The sequence below is a fragment of the Sardina pilchardus genome, chromosome 8 (assembly GCF_963854185.1).
Source record: "Sardina pilchardus chromosome 8, fSarPil1.1, whole genome shotgun sequence".
In the NCBI taxonomy this organism is placed as follows: Eukaryota; Metazoa; Chordata; class Actinopteri; order Clupeiformes; family Clupeidae; genus Sardina; species Sardina pilchardus.
The window spans coordinates 25,306,995-25,319,755 of NC_085001.1; the positions used below are offsets into that span (position 1 = coordinate 25,306,995).

General features: G+C 46.3%; 1 protein-coding gene across 1 annotated transcript; it reads right to left on the bottom strand.

The window, feature by feature from the left end:
- Window positions 1–2,020: 2,020 nt before the first annotated feature.
- On the bottom strand, window positions 2,021–11,475 carry ptar1 (protein prenyltransferase alpha subunit repeat containing 1). Its single transcript, XM_062543367.1, has 7 exons — window positions 11,337–11,475; window positions 9,825–9,994; window positions 9,080–9,146; window positions 8,702–8,806; window positions 7,289–7,535; window positions 5,275–5,648; window positions 2,021–4,201 (listed from the first exon to the last, which is right to left on the bottom strand). The coding sequence occupies exons 1-7, from the start codon at window positions 11,420–11,422 to the stop codon at window positions 3,706–3,708; spliced, it is 1,545 nt and encodes a 514-aa protein (XP_062399351.1). The 5' UTR covers window positions 11,423–11,475; the 3' UTR covers window positions 2,021–3,705.
- Window positions 11,476–12,761: the final 1,286 nt, after the last annotated feature.

Consider the following 12,761-nt stretch of genomic DNA (forward strand, 5'->3'; position numbering starts at 1 on the left):
TAGGTGGAAGCCCTCATAGGATAAGACGAAGGACACAAAAAAATGGGAGCTGTGGATACATCAAACTGACAAGTATAAGACTCAATTACACGACCTTGGTTAGATACATGACCGTGGTGGTTAACACAGTGGTTGGCTATCTGAAGCATTGGTTAAGACCCCTCTGGTGGCTCGGCAGAGAGAGGGGAACACAAGATTGGATGGAAAAAACGAGCACGTCCTCAACAGCCCCTGACCTCACGGCGGCTTGATCTCGGCTGACAGTTGGCATTTGCAGTGTGGGAAGGCGTCTCTGAGGCGAGCCTCAATCCGGCATGTTTGTCCTTTTGTTCTCAGCGCACGGTGTGTTGTGCCGCCAACACCATAAAATATCCAGTTCACCATTTTTAGTGGGTACACATTTTAAAAGTATAGATGTCATGTTCGTCTGATGTATGCATGACACTGGGGGGGGGGAACACAGTGCCTCTTAGCAAGGGGGAGTGACTTCAATGTGAGAGGAGGGATGAAAATAAAAAAGGTGTCAGACATGGCCTGAGGATTCTCAGAATGTGGGATACGGCCGCACCAATCACCAAATCCGACATAGAGGATGAGAGGGAGGACTAGATGAGATGAATGATACTGAAACATTACACTAACAAAGTCTGAAGGTTTGAGTTGAAGTGTATTTGACCATTTCAAAGAACAGATAATGGAGTCAAACCATCAAAAGGGGTTAGGGACACAAGTGTGAAACAGTTGTGACCTTTAGGGGAAGAAGTCTTGCAACATGCCAGAGATCTTAAGACTACAGATAACCAGCTGAAGCAAAAAGAAAGCCACCAGCACTTTTGAGGTTGAATTAGCATTTAGGTGTAGCCTTCATCAGGGTGAACATCCATCAAACATATGCGTGACTAGACTCGTGTCAGAGAGACTCTTTGAACGAGATCTACAAGGAAGATGTCACGGAGAGAGGGATATCAATCATCTCTACTCCACATCATAGCCATCCTTTGGGCACTCTGGTCAGAGGGTGACAAACTTTCAACAGTTGTCAAGGTCTGCTGGGGTCTTTGCTACGGGGGTTATTCAGATTTAAAATGCTTCCCTTTACACAGACTGTTCTATCTGAAATTAAGCACTCAAAATGGCACATCTATAAACACAATTTTAAAATCTCAAAACAGATTTTTTCTTCTACACCTTACCAGAAAAGCTTCCTTCAAACTAGCCTGTAGTTTTCTGCTACACACAGTGCTTAAGGCTCTCTTGTAGGAGTAGTGAAACTAATGGGCCTGTGGGAGCAGAAACAAATGCGTTTTCCCCCCACAGCAAACCCCAAATCCTATCTAAACATGCCTGTGAACTACAGGAAAGTTTCACCCCGTAATCTACCCAAAAGTCATATGTACCAATGAGATGTGCCACCATGTCTGACCAGATCACAGAGATCGCTGCTCACTTGTGCAAGAGTGTTCAGACATGACAATACGTCAGCGCTATTCATACAGCCACCTTAGGAAGGAAATGACAGAGTCCACATTCAAAATGAACCAGTTCTTCTAAAGTAACTTGATCACTACAGAAAATACATAGTTGTGAATGTGTTACCATAAATAATGTGCAGGTATATTGAAATTTGTGCAACTGTGCAAATATATATATTATAATATATTTCAATTCCTACAAAAATGAATGCAAAGACAAAATGTGTGTGTGTGTGTGTGTGTATATATATATCATACAACAACAACAACCAAAAAACTGTGTTCCTCACAGAGACGTGTTAGCTATAGATATGCTTTTAAAGAGGACAAGATGGGTTATTTGTTTCCTTGAAATAAAAAAAAGTGTCCGTCACACTTGATTGGCTTTATACACAACAGTAGTGTGGCAGTCCTGGTTTCAAAAACACTTGGAATATCTACCGTGGTGTAACTAACATTATACAACTACGCGATGTGTATTATTGTACCCCCGTACACTTTTAAAGACAATTAAAATCCATTTATTATTCTATGATAATGCAACCCAGTTCAAGTCAAACATTTATTAAGAGCTCTAACAGAATCCAAACATTGAGACGATTCCAGTTCTGATGATGGTCAGGAGCACAGTTCACCAGCTCCTCAACAGAAAAATAATGGACCTTTAAAAACTGCTTGAGTAAAATCTGTCACTCTTCACTCTTTTCCTCATCTTACTTTGCATAAATATAGCCTAACTAATAGCTTACTGTACAATAGTGTTTTACATGAGACAACAAAAGGCAGCAGCATCTACTAACAAACGGAGGAGGATTCTATGGCCATCACTTTCAGGTGTTAAAAACCACAAAAGCAAAGACAAAAAGTCCTACTGCAGGCAAAAGGCCATGTGAGTGAAAGAAAGCTTGTGGATCTGAGGGAAGGCTGACTGGTGATGTGTGTCTGAGTGTGTGTGTGTGTGTGTGTGTGTGTGTGTGTGTTGGGGGGGGGGGGGGGGGGCACTTAGCACACTTCTCCATCAGCATAGACACCCATGGCAGGCTAAAGATGGAGTCGTCTGATCAGCTCTGCTAACTTGTGCTTCAAGTTCCCCTCTGGGGGGGGTGGGGGGTCATCTCAACCACAAGCTCCAATTCCCATCACCTATGCTCTGCTCCTTAATGCTGCTTTAGGCTGAAGGAGCTGAAGTGACAGGGATGGGGGGGGGGATGGGGGGGATCCTGACTGCCTGTCAGGGTGTGTATCCCGAACTCTCTGTGGCCCGTAGCTACAACCGCCATTATGACACGGTCAAGGAAGGCAGTGAGGATGTCACTCTGAAGACACGAGATCCTGACTGTACGCTTATCAAAGCAAAGGGAGAATCTATGAAGTTATGTCTGCTTTTTTTTTCAGCTTTTTTTTTTCTTTTTCAAATACCTATTTGTGTGTTCAGCTATTTTTCACCAAAAGTGTCCCGATCTCATCTGATTGTGCTTACAAGATCCTGACTGTGGCGAAACGTCAGGATGTTTTGTTCATGTCTATACTCAAATGCAGAGAACCCAAAGCAGCAGAATGCAGCATGTAAGTCTGTTCCAATTGAGTCAGGGAATCAGGAATTAACATGGATGGCAGCATCGAAAGGAATCTGCTACAGTTATTTCTTTCATTTCAAGTGGAAGACGCAAAAGAATAAATGTAGACATGCTTCAATGAACAAGCCCTAAAAAATAAAAAGCAAACCCAAACCAAAAATAAAATAATGATAATGAAAATTGAAGGGGAAAAAGAAAACATTGCATTATGCTGAAACAGACCTGAGATTGACAGCACCAAAACTGAGGGAGGCACACACACCACTTCTGACCTTTAAGATTATTTAAAACGAGTAAAGGAAAGAAAAAAACAGGAAGATAAAAACAAATAAAAAAGGGGGGCAATGGGTTTTCATTGTGAAACAGCTCCAAACAGCTCTCAGTTTGAAGGAGAGAAAAAAAAAAGGTCCAGCTGTTGTTTTTGTTTTGAGAGGGTGAATTAAATGAAGTGAAGATGACCTGTCTCTGACCTACCACAGAGATCTCCCTCTCTCCTCTCCTCTCCCCTCCCCCCGGCTCCTGCACCTTCCCTCCCTCACGTGTACGAGACGAGAGGTGCCGCGGCAGGAAGTCAGTGGAGGCCTGGGGAGGCCTTTCTCCGTGTCGTCCCCCCCCCCATTCTTTCTTTCTCTCTTTCTTTTTTTTTGCGAAAAGAACTACTGACCTATGACGGAGTCCAGCCACTTCCTGTAGGCGGCGGCGAAGCGCCGCTGCTCGGGGCTCCGGCAGGCGGCCAGGACGCGGCTGATGAAGGCGTCCTCTGCCGGCAGGCTGGGCGCCGGACAGGGCGGCGTGGGCCCGCGCTTCAGCCGCTTGGTGTCCCGCGTGTAGCAGCCTCCGCTTCCGCTGCCGCCGCCACCGCCGCCGCAGCCGTCCTGGCCCGCGGCGTCCGAGAGCGAGCAGATCTCCGGCTCGACTTCTCCGTCCACCTCCATGTCCACGGGCTGCTGCTGGCCGTTGGCGGTCGCCATGGCCGCAGCGGCGTCCTCAGGGTGGTGGGTGGGTGGCGGTGGCGGTGGCGGCGGCGGCGTCGCATGGGCGGGGGAGGCGGGAGGCTCCTGGGCGTGGTTGAGGAGGCCGGGAGAGTCCCCGTTGGCCTGGCCGAGGTCGTTCTCCTGCGCCCACTGGTGCCAGAGGTAGAAGACGTGTCGCCTGAGGAGAGAGGGTAGCGTGGGAGAGTGGCGGAGAATGAGCACGTTTGCAAATCTATCACGCAAAAACAGATCTATCCATCGTTGTATCGAACACCTCTGTTGTGCTTTCAGACTTACTGAACGCTCATAACTCATGTTCAAGAATATTGGAATAATGGTCGTATGCTTTAAATCATGGACCTGACTTCTGTTTATTTTAAACGTTCAATCCTTTAATGTGTTTAAAGCTTGTGATGAAATTGAGGTCAGCCATGCAAATAATGTCTTTCACGTGGCCATGTAGATATTTGGGCCAATATGCCGCAAAGCCCCGCCCTAAACCATCCCCACACACACACACACACACACACACACACACACACACACACACACACACACACACACACACACACACACACACACTGATTTCAGTCATTTGCTCTTCGCTCTCTCCTCCACAGCGTTCAGACGGAGCTCCTTCCACCTTGCTGCACTCGGTGGTCGCTTACCGTCCCGGCTCGCTCACATCTGCTGTTATGACACGTTTGCCTACAAACACGGAGTGGAGCCGGGGTAAGCACTTCCCAGTGGAGCAGCTGGTGTTCAAACCCTAGGGAGGGAGCAGTGTGTGCGTGTGTGTGTGTGTGTGTGTATGTATGCATGTGTGTTTGGGGGGGGGGGGGGGGGGGGGGGGCACTCCTGCCTCATTGACTGCCGCCCGCTCCATCACCCCAGGCCCACAACACAGGGCCATTCATCAAGGACTAACATCCTCGTTACACACACACACACACACAGACGCACACACAGCTCAGGTTAGGAAAGGACCAAGGGCAGTGGAGTCACATCGCTCCACTCCACATCTGTTCCTGTGCCTCTGTTTCAGACGCTGTGGCACAGGTGCGCTCCCGTGGAGTCAGACAGTCGCATGATGCTGGGATGATGTCAGGTGGCCAAACGGTAAAGAGAGACAAACCTGTTTCTCCACCTAGGACATGCTGGGAGAGCTCTAGGGTAACGTAACTACAACTGGGGGAGCGGTTTGCCAAAACAAACAAACAAACAAACAGACAAACAAAGGAACTTGCTAACCTGTGACACCACAGCGTCTCGTGACCCGGGTAAGACTCGATCAGGTCGGTGCACAGCTCCATCTCGTCGTGGAAGAGCTGGGAGACGGCGGCGGTGGCTCCCACGAGGGCCTCGGGGCCCCTGACGGTGGCGGTGGAGGCCTCGCCGTTGGCCTGCGAGGGCGAGTTGGTCGGGGAGCCCTGCGGCGGCGGCGGCGGTGGCGGGGGGGAGGAGGAGGGTGGGTGCGGGGGAGACGAGGCTGGAGACTGGGCCTGCTGCTGGCTGAGCTCCCGGACCAGGGCCTTGAGCAGAAACTGGCGGTAGTGGAAGCCACTGTGGTCGGACACGTGCATGGACACCCACAGCCTCATGGAGGACAGCTCGTCATGCAGTATCTGCAGGGCGGAGACGAGAAGTGAGACACGCCGAAGGAACAAGCACACGAACATAAACAAAATGAAGTAAACAAACTGACAACTGATACAACACGATACTCAAGGCAGACACAAATCATGCACGGAGAAACACATTAAACACATTAAGTGCTGAGGTGCACCACTGTTTCAACAGATTTTTCCATTTAAAAATAAAACAAAAACCAAATCTTGAAAAACTGTCAGAGTTTGAGTAAGCTAAAAAAAGAAGAAAAGAGGATTTAAAATTGGATGAAATTGCAATTTCAATTCCCTCTTCAACAGAATTGGCAGTCAGCAGTAAGAAACCAACCATCACAACCAAACAGGCAGCACTACTTGATCAGGATCAGTCTAGGAGCCTACCAAAGGTCTGCAACAGAAACCAACCAGCACCATAAAAACACCAACCCTCCTCAACAGCATCTAGCAGCCTGAAGCTTGGGGCAGGAAGCACAACCCAAAAATAATGGACTTCAATATCCTGCTTCATAAAAAGCGAATCAACTCTTTCGTTGGCAGCGGGGCCTTGGGCTGGCTCTGTGCTCTCCGCTGCTCTTTTGCGAGTGCTCTCAACGGCACAGCTCCTCATCAGGTCGTGTGTGTGTGTGTGTGTGTGTGTGTGTGTGGGGGGGGGGGGGGGGGGGTGCAGTGACCCCTGTGATCGCATCAGCGCTCCATGCTGATGAGCCGTCATCACACTGCACCCTGGGTACACAGGATACACCGTACGCCCGCTTTAAATGGGTGGGGTGGGGTGTGTGTGTGTGTGTACGTGTGTGTATGTACGTGTTTTGTGTGTGTGTGTGTGTCTAGTGTCTATGTGTGTCTGTCTGTTTGTGTGTCTGTCTGTCTGTGAGTGTGTGTGGCAGCGGCAGCTAGTTGAACACTGGGGCAAAACAACGTCTCTTTCACATGTGTTATGGATCCCTAAGAGTCCCCCTGGTGGCTATAGGCTGACTTGCACATTTCCACAAGCATCAGTCTACCAGTTTACCAGTTTACCTTAACCTGCAGCCAGGCAAGAAACTATGCACTGTTGGCATATTTACTCCTTCCATTAACCATTTTATTCCGTGTACTGACGCAAGGGTAAAGCACTTGAGACTAGAACACACTTCCTTCCTGAGCACAAAGACTTGTTGACCTTGAGAGCTACAGCGTGGTACATTCACAGCTTTGCCTTGGTGTGGTGAGAACAAAATAAATAACGTTAGCGTGATAAAAATAGACAGCCTGATACCTGCCAATCTAGCACTGGACCTGGGCATGCCATTGCACATCACTCAAACGTTCAAAGCCTCAGAAAACCAGAGAAATATACTCTATGTACCATAAAATTCACTCTTACTAATCTGTGTGCTACACCTCTTTTAATATTTACATGGGCAAGCTGCCAGGTGTATGAAAAGCCATTCCAACAGCATTTGAGAAATATAATGAAAGGGCATTACAACTGCCCTGTATAATTTAGACAAATATTCTAGGGAAAAATGATTCAAACACAAAGTGTTAACCGCTCATCCTTTTAATGTTGACACGGTGACAGTGTGGTGAAATAGCAAACCTAAAGCCTTGGCCTGTGTCTGTACGTGTGAGTCCGGTCATAAGGAGAGCGGTACCTTCAGGTTGCCTTTGGCCAGGTGCTGCAGCACCCAGATGCGGTGGGACCAGGCGTTGTAGTTGCTGGGGTAACGGCCCGCTGCGTCGGCGCACACGCGCATCTCCTCCTGCAGGAGCCTGCGCAGACGCTCGCCGCGCCGCGTGGCCTCACCGCCACCGCCGTCACCGCCACCGCCGTCCGCCTGCTCCTTCCGCTCGCCGAGCCCGGGGCACAGTTCCCTCTGGAGCCGCTGCAGGACCCAGCGTCTGACACACACACACACACACACAGACGCACACACAGACACAGACGCGCACACAGACACACACACACACACACAGACACACACACAGACACACACACACACACACACACGTCAAATAAATGATGATAATATAATTCTGACCATCAAAAGACAAGTGAGTTCAACATTCACCCAGTTTTAGCCTTGTGAAAACACTACAATGCTAACCTCCCAGTCAAGCTCAGCATTACACCTGTGCTTTTCACAATTGAGCCATCTAGACATCGTAGCTTGTCAAATCACAGAGCTGTCTGGAAATCTAGACACAACTGCAATTCTATTTCAACTCTGCATGCAGCTCTGTTCCTCTGCAGCTCTGTTCCTCTGCACCCCCCCCCCCCCCCCCCCTCGTTCCCGCCCATGCTGAGAGAGAATCACACGCTTGACTGAAATTGAGGACGGTAAAACTGTGCCACCCTAATATTCAGCTCTTCCCACGAGACGCCACGACTATCCGATCTCATCAGCTGGTGATGGGAGGAGCATAAATCAGTCAGCCAGAGCAGAGAGAAAACAGCCTCGACCCCAGAAATATCCGGATTCGCGGCCCAGTCCGCGCTGGGCATTTTTCGATTGCATAACACCAATCTGCACATAAATATTTCAGCTGTGCTCTCTGGCAACCCTGGCTCATACGGTCGAACATGGAGCAAGCATGTCAAAGCAACACAATGCAGTTCTTTTACCTTCAAATAAAAGCTAACTCATTCTGATGCTACGCTGATTACACTGCGAATGAAGTCTTTGACATTGCCAGTGTGCACCCGGAACATTTGATATTGCACTATGCAATGCTGCTAATCAGGCAGGATCGTGTTGCCTTATTAGTCGACATTTGACTAACTGGGTACTGTTATATGCGCTATACTTTAAATTAAATATTGATGCATTGATATCAATTTTTCTATTGTGTTGCTTTAAAGCTGCTGCATCTGTGGCTGTGCAAAGTCTACCAATTCAGTGCAAGCCTTTTCATAGGTCTTAGCACTGCTGAATCTCGGAATGCTTCACAAAGTGTAAGACAGTAAAGGCAGTTTGCTAGGCGGTTTGCTAGGCTGGCCTCGGTCTCCTTCACCTTTCACAGTCTCCCCTGTGGTGCGAGGATGAGGGATGGAACAAGCGACTCACCTGTGGATCCATGTCTCTGGACTCTTGGGGAACTTGGTCAGTGCAAGCTTCCCTAGGTAGAGGTCCTTCTCGGGAGACAGCACCCCACACTCCAACAACTCTTTCCTAAAGGGTGGAGTGGTGGAGGCAATGTTGGGGTGAGGAAGGATGGAAATGGATGCAACACACACCATGACTTGTTAGTTACAATTCACTCGCAGAGTCTTACAACCTACTACTGGTTTCACTGGGTACAGGACAAGGGGTTCTTGTGGTCATGTATTTGGAAATACAAAGAGAAAGAGATATGACGAGACCGCAAGCTTTCAGTTAGGAGAGAATGGAGGGCCTTGGTCAGCTTCCATGCACTGACTAGAGTAGAGAAACAAAGACAGATACCTGACGTTCCAAGCAGTGGTGAAATCTGGATTTAGCAGCAGCAACGTGCAGGTGACATCTATAAGCGCTAGAGTGAGAAAGACAGAGAAGGAGAGGAGAAAGGAGAGAGAGAGAGAAAGAGGGAGGAAAAAAAGAAAGAGATTGTGCTTAAAATACTTGAGTACCCACATAGCTTTTTTTATTGAGGAGGTGGGAGGAGGAAAAAGTGCCTGAGATAGCGACAGAGCGATCAAGCAAAATGCCCTTTCAGTGTCCCATGGACAGCTTGATTTCTTCCGCTAAAAAAAACAAAAGGGCATTGTAGCGCTGAGGTCGCTCACTCTCTGCAGTTCGCCCAGCTCTTACAAAGGCCTGCTGACTTCACCATGACCCACATAATACAACATACTGCCCAGGCACAGGCCATGTTTTATGCAATGGCTCTACACTCTAAAAGTACATATACACGCCGATAGATTATATACTACTGTTAGTGAGGTTGCTCTTTTTGAACACCTCAATTACAAATATGACAATAAAGAGCAGCGGCAACAGATCAACAGGAATCTCCTGCAAGACTGTCCCAATCAAAATAAGAATCTACTTCTGAACTACGTAACATATTGTTTACATGTTTATCATCACCTTTTCTACTACTCACACACTCTCTCTCTCTCTCTTTCACTCTCACACACACACACACACACACTAGATCAACAAAGAGAAATTAAAAATACAGTGACAAAACATTTTCAGGGCAACTTACCTTCCCTGTCAAGCCACTGTTTCCTTTGTCTGTAGAGAAGCAGCTTGTTGTGGACGTAAGGAAGAAGAAACTTCACACACCAGCTCTCCACTCCCAGCTTGTTCTCCACCAGGACAATCGGGCTCCTGTTGTATCTGGCTTCCGGGCAGGGAATGAGTCCAATCTCATCTCTGTGAAATGACCAATCCACAATTCAATGCTGTTCATTTGTGATTTGTTTGTCCACAGTGTGGTATGAGAATGAGAGCTGGGTGTCATATGACGGCTCAATTCCCTGGACAGAGCTTGTTGAGAAATTACCCTACGCCCTTCTTTCCCTCGAGGTCCCACTACTCTCACACACACCCCTGCACAGGTGCTTAGGCAAGGCATCAGGAAGACATAGGACACAAGTGGGACAAGACCTTTGGGGTGGGCCATTAATATAAAACAGGAGTAAAGCAAGACTCAGATCATCATCAACTTTTGTGCTCTCAAACTTTAAATCGCAGATATGCACACTCCAACTTAAAACAAAATCCATTAAAGCATTAAAAAAAAAAAAAGCAATGTGTTTTATACCGATGACTGACTTATATTCCAGACCAAAATCGTTTAGATGCATTTGAAATTATAATGCTATGTTGGCTTCCAGTATCAGCAGCACCAGTAGACTACCTGATTCATCAGCATTCTGTTGACACTTACGAGACATCAAAACCATTACTGATGTCATTCGTGTCTATTTATTGTTCAAATTAAAGTTATTTGAGATGCAGATCGTTTGGGTCACGTGATTATGATTGTAGTGTACAAACTTGTCCAAAAGAGAGGAGCGATACCAGTTCGAATCAAATATGACATTAACGACACACAGGAGTACAATATTCAACGTCAAATCATACCTCTACTTTACCAAGCCACCTCATGTCGGAACTCTTTATTTTTCTTAACTGTTTTCCAGGTAAATTTTGAACTGATCAAGTAAGCAATATGTCCAGTTACCAAAATAGGAACATTTGCAGATTTGGGTAACTGCCCTGTTTGTTTGTTCTCGTTGCAAGGAAATGAAATTGGTTCTTTCAGTTGACGTTTGAAAGCTTGCTAGCACAACCAGCTAAATTGTCAAAACAACATGTAGCTTGGGCAAAGTTACCATCAACATGACAACCAGTGCACATCTTAGAGCCCATCCTTTCGATTGCTGCGAAACCATGGAATCACGTTACATGTTTTCAGACACTGCATCCAATCCCCTACACCACACACAAGAAGACAGGTTACCGGGTGGTGGTGCTTTAGGGTTAGCCTAATAGCTTGTTAGCCGGGGCACGTAACGTTAAACTGGTTCGGAGTAGCTACTGTAGCATTTGCTAATTTAGCAACAGCTAGCTACCTTCGAATTAGAAGTTGGTTATGTAGCTTAGGCTAAGTGGCCTCTGATATTAAGCTACCAAAACCATGCTACATCAAACCCTGCCAACTCGCTCTAAACTTCTCACATAACGGCAACAATAGAAACAAATAACTTACATGTTGGGGTTTCTCTTAAACGCGTTATTAATATCTTTCATAACTCTTTGAACCAAAACGTCCACCTCCTCTTCCGACTCAGCCATTTTCACTACTGCAGTCGCGGTTCTTCTTCTTCTCCTTGAGATTTACTGGCGGATTAGGCACAATTCAGCGCATTACCGCCACCCAGAGAATAAATGAGCTCACTTCAGTCTATACCCTGGAATAATACAAGATGTTGTAGACAAAATCAAAACGGGTGAGAACTATGTAGAATTTTGTAGCCTACACTAACACAAATGTGAAAAAAAAACGTACTAGCCAAATGTAAAGTCATCAAAATTTAGAACATTTTGTTTCTCCAGAATCTTACAGTGATGGTGACTGAATGGGTTTTAATCAAATAGCCTACTTTTATCGCCTGTTTGTACAAATAAAAGGTTCTACAGATGTTATTTTGTTAGCAGCTAGCTCCTACAGATAGGCCCAATGCAGTAAGAAATGTGAGAACAAATCAGGGCATGCATAAATATCTTGGCAGCTTCCATGGATAGTGAGGATCAAATGTGTCTAAAATTTGCGATTTAATTATTTTAGTCATTTTGTTGATGTGTCTTTTACAATTAAGATTTGACTCAAATGTGTGATCAAGATATTTCAATTCATTCACTCTATCAATGGGTTCACCTCTGATGAGAATGTCTGCATGTAGGCCTGACAGACAAGAGCATCCCACATCTCAGTGTAGGCAGGACTAGCCACTCATTCACACCTTCAATAACTTTAGTCAGTTTCCCAGCTGCTGTCTTTGCATGTGTGTGTAAGACTGTCATCCGCATACATTTGTAACCAGAGCTGTAGAGCTGTATGGCTGTCTGGAAACAAATGTTTCCAAACATCAGTAGAGTGTCAGTGTGTAATTGGGAAGTTTATTCGATGGGCAATAGGGGGAGCTAGAGTGTCTAAGTGTATGTGGAAGCATGGTGTCAAGTTGAAAAGCATCTCTGCATTTACAGTATGAGTTTCTTAGGAGCAAATTACTTTCTTTACCTCATCTTCGTTGCTTGAAGGTGGAAGACTTCACTTGCGACATTCAGTGTATTATGTTCCCTGTTTATAAAATGTTTTCTCAACTCATGGACTGACTCGATAAAAAAAAAAAAAAAAATGAAAAAATGAAAGTCGAGGCAATTGTGGCAATTGTGTCTTCACTTAATTTGTCCTGTATTCTAAGGCTGCATGAATACAGAACAGGTGTCTCATGCCTCCTTAGTATCTGTTCCCTATTGATTCTGCCATATCTCACCACCCCTCCATTAAAGTTCTTAGTTATGCTCAACAATTTATTGAGATTCATTCTGCATTCATGTTCTAAGAATTCTTTAGCAACCCTATCTAGGCTACTATCTCATTACAGTGTCTCTATGAGCTGGAACCCATAAA

Excerpts from the sequence above, each read along its gene's own strand:
- ptar1 (XM_062543367.1), bottom strand. The coding sequence starts at position 11,422 with ATGGCTGAGTCGGAAGAGGAGGTGGACGTTTTGGTTCAAAGAGTTATG. Across the intron at positions 9,147-9,824 it reads ACAGTGGCTTGACAGGGAAG|CGCTTATAGATGTCACCTGC; the intron begins GTAAGTTGCCCT and ends TTCTCACTCTAG. Across the intron at positions 5,649-7,288 it reads TGGCCAAAGGCAACCTGAAG|ATACTGCATGACGAGCTGTC; the intron begins GTACCGCTCTCC and ends TCCGCCCTGCAG.